Below are 10,357 nucleotides of genomic sequence, written 5' to 3'. Positions count from 1 at the left end.
TGTCCTTGGACCTCACATATCGGCACACGCTATACGTGTACTTTAAATCTTCCCTTTAAGTAAGGCCAGAGGCAAAATGGATCTTTCCTCAAAGAAAAAGTGAAAAAAAAAATCTAAAAATTCTCATTTCCTTTGAGATAAAAAAAAAAAAAAAAAAAAATCTTCTTACAAATAAAGCAAATAACCATAAATTACCATAAAGTATAAAATAAATAAAGTGAACTTTGTTTGCGTCTTTTTTTTTTTTTTACAGTTAATTTTCCCCTGAAGATAATTTTCTCTTCTTTCATGGTTAGCAAAAAAAAAAAAAAAAAAAAAAAAAAAAAGGTCTTTGTCGTTGGAAAGGATAGAAAAAAAAAAATTAAATCTGTATCAAAACTTCGCAGGGGCCGAAACGTCAGGCATTAAACGTGGCGGAGAAAGAAGTAGTTTTTATTATTTTTTAAGTGCTATCAGGACGTGGGTTAGTACAGAGTGGTGACATGCTGGGCTCTATGTATAGAAAAATTGGGATTCTTGGGCCAATCAAAGCATGCAAAAAGGGAGGGGCCAGAAAGATTGATGTATGGCTTGTCTAGATTTCCAGAATTTGGCTACAAGGGCAGTCTAGTATGGCTCAGACAAAGAAAAAAAAGTTACCCTTTTCAGCCACAGACATGAGTGCATTAGTAGGAAGGGGGGCGTGACCAGACCGGAATCTTGCACGCCCCCACCCGGCTACAAATTCTTCCGTGTACTCAGAAGAAGCTTTGTTAAAGAATGTGCCATAGTTTTTTTGTTTTCGATCTTCTCGTCGACACCACCATTAATCCACACTCCCAATGTTCCCCATTTGTGACGGCCATCTTACAACGTCTTAACCAAAGAAAACCCACTTGATTTCCACAAGAAAAGTCTGCCAGTGAACTCAACGGGAGGAAGATAAGGCATTTACCATATCCGCCATGTCCTTACTGACGCCGGCGACCGCCTGCGCTGGATGAGCCGTGGACTCAGGACGCTTCTAAATCATTGTCTTGACGCCCAGTGGTACTGTCCATGGAGACTGGAAAAGTCTCTCGACTTCCGTCCAGCAGAAGCCAAAAAATATCAGCACGGGACACGCCCAATTCTTTGTACCAGTCAGTCCGTGCGGGACGCGCTGCCTTTAGTTCTGTGGTAAAATGTCCACGAGTGGATTGTACAAGGCAGCCACGATCTCGGAGAGGATCTGGGTGAGATGCCATCGCAGAGGACCCCACCACTGCCGCTGTCCAACCTGCATCTGAAGAAGAGAGACGGCCATGTTAATCATCGGTCATCAGACAAAATAAATTTTAAAGGACAGCAGGATCAACCTTGCTAAAGCAAGGGGGGGGGGATGTTGATCCTGCTGATTAAAATAATACCCATGTTGTGAAAATCAAATTGCAGCGTTCCACCTTTCATTTTTACATGAAATGTGGAATCTGATTGGTTGCTATGGGCAACTAAGCCAGTTTTTCTTTACACCAGTTTTGATAAATCTTGCCCCGTGGTTCTCAGAAACAGCGCTACCGATTCCCACAAGGGAGGTATCATTTTAATCAGCAGGATAAACCGTACCCAACAGTATGCCTGGTTTAATAGGGTGAATCCTGCTGAGGGGAGCTCTTTAATACGGACAGAGTACAAGTTTTACTAGAAGGCAACTTACTCCATATACACTGGTGGTATTATTGTATTACTGCAATGATCTAATGTGGCCAGTAGAGGGTGCAATTTCTCACTTTCTACTCTGTTCTGCTGCCAACTAGGAACATTAAAGGGGTCCTCCAGAGCACTCGGTGCGCTTTAACTTTGTAATACACTCACTCATTCATTTTATTGGCGGTCAATAGGGAGTATATTAAAAACTTTGAGGGTGTTTAGTGCTCATTATTTCAGCTTCAGATTCCTTTTAAGAATTCTCAGCCATAGTTATCTAGTTCTGGAGATCCCCTTTAAGAATCCCCCTCCTGCTTTCATAAGCGCTTTTGGATGTTAACAGATCACTTGCCCCAGAGGATGACTAGAAATGTCTGCCAAGCTGCTACGTTTTCAGTTCGGAGTTAACCCACAATATGCTGGGCAGTGCTGCAAATCTGACACCAAAAAAGTGACTATGGTTTATCGCCTGTTGCAAGCACGGATCCAGCCCCACAGAGTTTCATGGTTTTAATTTACTAGATTAACTTCATCCCCCCCACCTCCCTCCCCCATCTCGGGGCAAGATCTGCCCTAAAGCGACGTCTGCAACTTAACCCTTTCTTGCAACGCTCTGCCGGATCCCGACCATGAGGATTAAAACAGGTTTAGTCGTTGTGGGAGGAGAGAATGGAGACAGATGGTGGCAGCGGAGGGAGGAGCGAGGATCCAGGCAGGCGTCTGAGTCATAGGTTAAATATAGCAGCACGTATAAAAAGGAGGAAGAGCGGGCAGAGCCGAGCGCACACTGATCGCACAGCACAAAGGGGAGACACAGTGTGACGGCTGCTGCCGAGGAGGACTGCATGATCACAATGCGGGAGGGAGGGTAGCAACCGGGCACTACAGCCCCCTCTCCAACGTCTGGGTGACATCTTAACCCTGCAATGCCCACAGCGCAACTCCGCACAAAACGATTACCTAACTGTGTAAAGTTTCACGCCCCCAAGTCAACGAGGTGGTAAAAATCAACACTTACCCTTTGCAGATACCGCTCGTTCATTTGGTCCCCAATCCTGCGCAGGCGTAGGGCGATCTCCCGTTCTAAGGGTACGTCTCCCACCAAGGGGCGATCTCCTTGGGCGTCATTCTGATTGGAAACATCCGTGTCCATCCCCAGCCGGGAGTGTTCATGGGTTGTATGCCTGGGACCTGGCAGGGAGAATCAGAGAGCACAGTCTTAGTGACGGATGCAGATCCCACGGAATACGCTCCATTAAAGGGGTGCTCTGCCCCAACGCCACTGAGACTGCATTGGGGAACCTATACAGTCACAAAAGAGAACTGCTGCACTGACTGGTCCCATAAGCCTCCCTTGCTCTGTAGGTACATGACCTCATCGCAACGACAGCAGTTGCACCACATGTTCTCATACGTGAATTCATATAGGGGGAAATCCAGACGGCGCTCACCCCCCAGTCATACACCGTCACCACTGATGCAACCTATACCACATCACCGTCCATGACCATAAGCGGGGGCGGGGGGGCGATGGAGAGATGATTCCATACATTGTATGTCTCATTCCAGCACATGACTGTGCCAGTGTATCCATGAAGCCAATGCTTCCAGACACTCTGGACCCATGCCAAGGTGTCATGACTGGCCTCTGGAGAGCTGGCACGTGGCCAGGCGCGCAGCTTTGTAAACAGGAAGAATAAGGAACATGTGCGAGAAAACCCATTTAGAAAAAAAAGGAGTGAGAAGATGGACTTATATGGTGAAGACAGAAATAGGACGCCGGAGGTAGCATCAAAGCGAGACACCTACGGTATGTCAGGTGACAGCAGCAACGCCCAAAAAGATGTCATAGTGCATAGTTAGAGGGTGAGTAAGGCTACCAAGAGAGGTAAAGTGCCTAACAGGTCAGCGACAATCCAGCCATGCATGTGATAGATCTATAGGTGCAGCAGGTGGCGCTGCTAATGCAAAGCCATCAAAGGAGCACGCTGGGCTTCAAGAGCTTGCAATCTATCCACAGAAGCGAAACAGGTATCTACATGACTGTCCTATTTCATTTCACACACTGATCCCTTTGTTGAAGGAAATAGGTGACAAGGCTAGTCGGGACATGTCTACACACTAGCACCTGCATCCAAATTCTTTAACGGGGTACAGGTGTAGCAGGGGCGAATTTGTCACTTGGCACATTGCACAGATGAGCCATCAGGGCTTTTACATAGGGCTGCCCTAGCCTGAATGGGCAGGCAATGATCCCAGAGCAGTGTGCAAGTTCAGCCCTGCTACATATATTCTATATATATATCCCCGACGGCCTTAGAAATCAAGTCCCCCATAGACGCTCATAGACCTACCGTAGGCAGTGGTGTCCCCTGTGCTGAAGGATTCTGGGTAAGAGCAATGCCTCTGTTCAAACGTGGTGGAGGAAGGTTCGGGGTCACAACTGTTAACCATTTCAAGTCTGTCCTGGAAGTGGTTTTCGCAGGGAGCTGAGGGGCGTCTCTGGCACACGGGCGATAAGGAGAAGAAGGCGGGGGGAACTGGACGGCTCGCTGGCAGGTTCTGTTCACAGATTGTAGAAGAGGAGGCTTCACAGGCACTGACGTCATTGGGGAAAGCACGGCCGGCTTCTGCCTGGATATTTCCCACAGGTTCAGAGGTACTCCCGTCGTGAAGTGGTCTCGCCATTTTTGAAGTTGTAATCTGTTGAAATAAAAAATTAAAAAATTCAACTCAATTTTCTGCAGAAAGTGGGCCACTCTTTAATCACTTCAGACAGAATGCATTAAATCCCTCCCAACCCCCCCCCAAAAAAAAAAAAAAAATTCCAAAAGAGCATATTTTTCCTGTAATCCCAGTCGCTGCCCACACGAAGTGCAGCGCTCTCTGCAATCTGCGGCTGCAAGGCGCCATAGTGTCCACCAGAGGGCACTGCTGCCACCTGACTGTCACTGTTTGTAAACAAATCTTACAGACTGGTTTGTAAGGATCCTTATGTGACCCAGCGTGTGTCGGACGCTCCTACGGAAACTAGACGAGGGCTTTCATTTAAAAAAAAAAAAAACTAAAAAAAAAAAAAAAAAAAAAAAAAAAACCCTTTCCAGGGCTTCTCCTTCCTCCCAGACACCACACGATGACAACAACAAACAGGTGACCTGGACCCTGGAGACAGGACAGCGCACTTGTTTTTTCAAAGAGGCTCTATAGGATAAGACACATTGGATTTCTAACCTGACCAAGGAAGGCTTTATATGCAAGGCAGGGTCCCTAGATGTAAAAGATTTCCAAAAACAAAAAAATCCACGTGATAATGCACATCGAGCCCAAATTAGATCCCTAAACAGTCTGATCGACACCGCTGGACATTGTGATCCCTCATGTGTGACAGCCGGCTGCCGGACCGGTCACCACTCTCTCTATAATCAGTCATTAAAACAGAGCCCTTCCCGGCCGGTCTCGCTGCACCCTCCACATGCTCCGGCACATGCACCATGCCGGCAAATGGCCACCTACACACCGGGCAGCACCTCTGCTAGAATAAACAATGGGAATCTACAAGAGGCGGCTATATCTGCAGTGCAAAGTATAGGGATCAGGGGACTCTGAATTTAGGAGAGGTGAGGGCGGTGGACTGTATGGCTGGAGGAGAAAGCAGAGAAGTTCAGAGACGAGTGAACAGGAAAACCCTTCAGAACATGTCAAGGCAGAGACCCGGCAGAGCAGTAACATATAGATGCCATGTATATACCAATACAAGGCAGTGTATAAATAATACGAGTGCCATCCATATACCGAGGATACCCCACCCCAGAGCAGGTAAACATCCGACGCCGGCAGTGCCATCTCACCACCTGAATATAAGCCCCCGAATACAATTCAAAGACTGCAAAATCACAACCCTAAGATGTAAACAACGATGCCCTAACTGCAGGGGGGGGGGGGGTCTATACAGAGAACACCCCAGGACCAGACTGAAATCCTGGAGGCATCGAGACATAACAGAAGTCCCAAAGGGTGCAGCAAGGTGATGGAGAAATCCTAGGGGTGCAGCGAGGAAATTCAGGAGTCCTAGAGGTGCAGCGAGGTACTAGGGAACTATCTGGGGTGACAATACACAGATCCTCAGGGTATGGAAGTTGGATGCAAAATCTACTTCAGAAATTCTAAGAGTGCAATAGAAGAAGACAGAAACAGACAGGGTGCCACAAAGGATGAAGGAAATTCAAAGGGTGCAGCAAGATCAGGCAATTGTGGTAAGACGGGAATCTTAGGGGTGCAGCACGGCAAAGACGGGAATCTTAGGGGTGCAGCACGGCAAAGACGGGAATCTTAGGGGTGCAGCACGGCAAAGACCGGAATCTTAGGGGTGCAGCACGGCAAAGACCGGAATCTTAGGGGTGCAGCACGGCAAAGACCGGAATCTTAGGGGTGCAGCACGGCAAAGACCGGAATCTTAGGGGTGCAGCACGGCAAAGACCGGAATCTTAGGGGTGCAGCACGGCAAAGACCGGAATCTTAGGGGTGCAGCACGGCAAAGACCGGAATCTTAGGGGTGCAGCACGGCAAAGACCGGAATCTTAGGGGTGCAGCACGGCAAAGACCGGAATCTTAGGGGTGCAGCACGGCAAAGACCGGAATCTTAGGGGTGCAGCACGGCAAAGACCGGAATCTTAGGGGTGCAGCACGGCAACAGAAAATTTAGGGGTGCAGCACGGCAACAGAAAATTTAGGGGTGCAGCACGGTAACAGAAAATTTAGGGGTGCAGCACGGTAACACTGCAAAATTTACAGTGCAGCACTGCAAGACAGGAAATTTAGGGGTGCAGCAGAATAAGACAGAACATTTAGGGGTGCAGCACAGAAAGACAAGAAATGTAGGGGTTCAGCATGGTAAGACAGGAATCTAGGGGGGAAGGGGTGCAGCATGGTTAGACAGAAATCCAGTGGCAATGCACAAGTACCAAACACTCAGCAGGGCAATGCTGCCACCCCGGGGGTATCGCTCCACAGAAATATCAGGGGTGCAGACGAGACTTACCCGGCACACAGCTAGGACATGGGCTTCGTACGGCAAGCACTGTCGGCTGGTCCCATAGACGGGGCACTGAGGGCAGAGCACGGCGCGGGGGGAGCTCCCGCACGGAACACGGAGCGCTGCGCACACACGACTCGCACACTTCCACTAACAGCATTACTGGAGCATCCAACAGCGAAACTTGGAGAAGCTCCGCCCACTTAGAGAAGGCGACCTGCAGGCCACGCCCACAGCCCGACCCGCCACTCATCCCGCAGGCCACGCCCACCATAACATCAACATGTTGGGGCATGCAGAGATTCTGCACATTGTCGGCTGGGAGCCGGGCGGCCAAGGGTTAACGGGCCACCGAAATATTGAGGGGCGGTGGGGGGGAGGGGTTTAACCCTTCACATACCGCTGCACCTTCCGGTGTGAACTGGGGATAATCTGCCTAATATTGGCCGCTGGGTCCTAATCCCGCACTTTATCTGCTACATTATAGTATATCATATATCTGCATGACCCCACAGCCTGTAATCCCGATGTATGTCGTAGATATATCGTGATGCCACCTCTACCACTGGCTGCTTTCTGTCACGATTTGCCTCGTTTCGCCATGGCGCCTATAGGAATGCGATGTGTCGCCGGTGGTCGTATGTCGCTAGACACATTTGCATCGCACGACATACGGGGAGAATTCTGAAATGGCCTTAAAAAACCCTGTTACCCATAGCAACCAATCGCGGTGCAGTTTTTCCTATCAAGTGCTTAAAAAACATAAACTGCGCTGCGATTGCTATGGGCGATGATAAACCTTTCTTTTAGCCGGTTTGATAAATCTGCTCGGTCTATTACTCCTCCTGTCAGGGGCGGACTGGCCATAGACCCGACCCGGACATTTCCCAATGGACGACGACTAATGCGTCTGGTACCCATCCGGTGGCCGCGGTCCTCCTCCTGAGTTCCACTGTATTGCCATCAGCCAATGATACCCTGCCCCGGCGACATTCACCCTATGGGGCGGTGTACGAAGGGCGCACATGGTTACAAAGCGAAGCCATCATCACCACGGCCTATGCCGGGTCACAGGTGGCATAATGACAGCTTCACGACCGCCCATGCTGGGACGCAGGCGGTACAATTACAACATAGGGCCATTTTAAGTTCCCAGCCCACCCCTGGGGCTCGGTAATAACTGTGGCGACGTTTTTGTAGTGAGTGGCCTCATATTCCTCCCACTGTCCATTACTATCGCAGTGAGTGTAACGTACCGTAAATCCCGCCGTGTGCTCCACGTAGAAGTACCTATTCATAGATGGCAGTATCTTTATTGGGCCACCTACCTTTACTCCATCTGCCCCATAGCAAAGATCAAAATGGGTCTCCATTAGGCCTCCTGCATACAACCGTATCCGTTTTGCAGTCTGCAAATCACAGATCCCCAAACTTTGGTGTGGCATCCGCATTTTTTGCAAACTCATTGACTAAAATGGGTCTGCATTTTGCGGAGAAGTATAGGACGGGTTCTATGTTTTGTAGAACGGGCATATGGATGTGGCAATCATACGGATCATCCTTGTGCCTTCCGCATCGGTATGTCCGTTCTGCAAATGCAGACCACGGACCAATGGCACATACGCCTGGGCTGATCCTACCTCTATGGTACAGGAGGTCTATAGTATTATATGGATTACAAATTGGTCCCTAAGGGTACTTTCACAGTAGCGTTTTTGTTTTCCGGTATTGAGTTCCGTCACAGGAGCTCAATACCGGAAAAAAACTGATCAGTTTTATCCTAATGCATTCTGAATGGAGAGCAATCCGTTCAGGATGCATCAGTTTAGTCCCTTTTACATTTTTTGGACTGAGAAAATACCGCAGCATGCTGCAGTTTTATCTCCGGTCAAAAATACTGAACACTTGCAGGATCCTGTATTAATTTACATTGAAGTGTATTAGTGGCGGATCCGGCATGAAGTGTTCCGGCATGCGCAGACCTTTAAAAATGGCAAAAAAAAAATTTAATACCCGATCCGTTTTTCCAGATGACACCAGAGAGACGAATCCGGCATTTCAATGCATTTGTCAGACGCATACGCATCCGGATCCGTCTAACAAATGCCATCAGTTTGCGTCCGGATTGCCGGAGTCGGCGGGCAGTTCCGGCGACGGAACTGCCTCCTGGAATCCTCTGCCGCAAGTGTGAAAGTACCCTAACTTGTAATCATCTAGATTTTGGGTGCTGGGGAGGACATTTCCCATTAATAGATGTCACATTCATAGGGATCTATGTCCATTTTACCATTATGTCACATATGCCTCTTGATCCTGCCCTGGTTTAACCTCCATAGTCTAATCCCTGCACTGGTTCTATACTGGTTCCAGTAATTCTGCCCTGGTTTAATCTCTATAGTGTAATCCTTGCACTGGTTCTATACTGGTTCCACTAATTCTGCCCTGGTTTAATCTCCATAGTGTAATCCCTGCACTGGTTCTATACTGGTTCCAATAATTCTGCCCTGGTTTAATCTCCATAGTGTTATCCCTGCAGTGGTTCTATAATGGTTCCTATAATCCTGCCCTGGTTTAACCTCCATAGTGTAGTACCTGTACTGGTTCTATACTGGTTCCTGTAATCCTGCTCTGCTTTAACCTCCATAGTGTAGTACCTGCACTGGTTCTATACTGGTTCCTGTAATCCTGTCCTGGTTTAATTTCCATAGTGTAGTCCCTGCACTGGTTTAACCTCCATAGTGTAGTCCCTGCACTGGTTCTATACTAGTTCCTGTAATCCTTCCTTGGTTTAATCGCCATAGTATAATCCCTGCACTGGTTCTATACTGGTTCCTGTAATCGATTCCTGGTAATCTCCACAGTGTAATCCCTGAGTCGGTTCTATACTGGTTCCTGTAATCCTGCCCTGGCTGAACACTTGATACTTTGTTGCAGTCCTGGTTTAATACTTGTTCCTATAATCCTACTCTGGTATCATATCAGTCGCTGTAATCCTGCCCTGGTTTAATCTTCGTAGTGTAGTCCCTGCACTGGTTCTATACTGGTTGTAGTAATCCTGCCCTAGTTTAATCTCCATAGTGTAATCCCTGCACTGGTTCTATACTGGTTCCTGTAATCCTGCCCTGGTTGAACACTTGTTACTTTGTTGCAGTCCTGGTTTAATACTTGTTCCTATAATCCTATTCTGGTACAATATCAGTCGCTGTAATCCTGCTCTAGTTAAATGCCTATCATCCTAATGCTGCCTGGGGTTAATACTTATTCTTGCTATGGGCATAACCCCCATCGTGGTTAGATATCGGTCACCGTGATCCGGCTCTGGTTTAAAGCTAGTCTCCGTAAACCTCGTCTGGTTTAGTCCTCGTTATTGTGATGTTGTTTTGGTTCATTACTTGGGAAGCGATGTGGGGAATGGGTTAACTGGAAGTGTCTCCAGGAGATGCTGATGAACGCTGTATCCTGGATGGCTGCAGCACTCTCTCCTCACTGGTCCTCCGTCCGATTGCAGCGTCGCCATTGGTTGTTTCCTCGGCTCCATTCACATGGCTGGGACCAATGAGCGGGCGGTATTTTGTGGATGCTGCATGAGCTGCGCGGGGACTGCCAGGGAACTGGGAGCAGAAGAGGGCAGATCCTGGCTCTGCTCAGCAGCAGCAGCCA

General features: G+C 48.4%; 1 protein-coding gene across 1 annotated transcript; it reads right to left on the bottom strand.

The window, feature by feature from the left end:
* Positions 1-235: 235 nt before the first annotated feature.
* Positions 236-6,843, bottom strand: LOC120977464. Its single transcript, XM_040405427.1, has 4 exons — positions 6,704-6,843; positions 4,020-4,368; positions 2,684-2,856; positions 236-1,264 (listed from the first exon to the last, which is right to left on the bottom strand). Exons 2-4 carry the CDS (start codon positions 4,351-4,353, stop codon positions 1,148-1,150), a joined length of 624 nt encoding a protein of 207 aa, XP_040261361.1. The 5' UTR covers positions 4,354-4,368; positions 6,704-6,843; the 3' UTR covers positions 236-1,147.
* Between the last annotated feature and the right edge of the window lie 3,514 nt (positions 6,844-10,357).

The sequence above is a fragment of the Bufo bufo genome, chromosome 8, assembly GCF_905171765.1.
Source record: "Bufo bufo chromosome 8, aBufBuf1.1, whole genome shotgun sequence".
NCBI classification, from domain to species: domain Eukaryota; kingdom Metazoa; phylum Chordata; class Amphibia; order Anura; family Bufonidae; genus Bufo; species Bufo bufo.
Note: the sequence above shows the minus strand (reverse complement) of the source record. Positions and strands in the feature narration are given on the sequence as shown.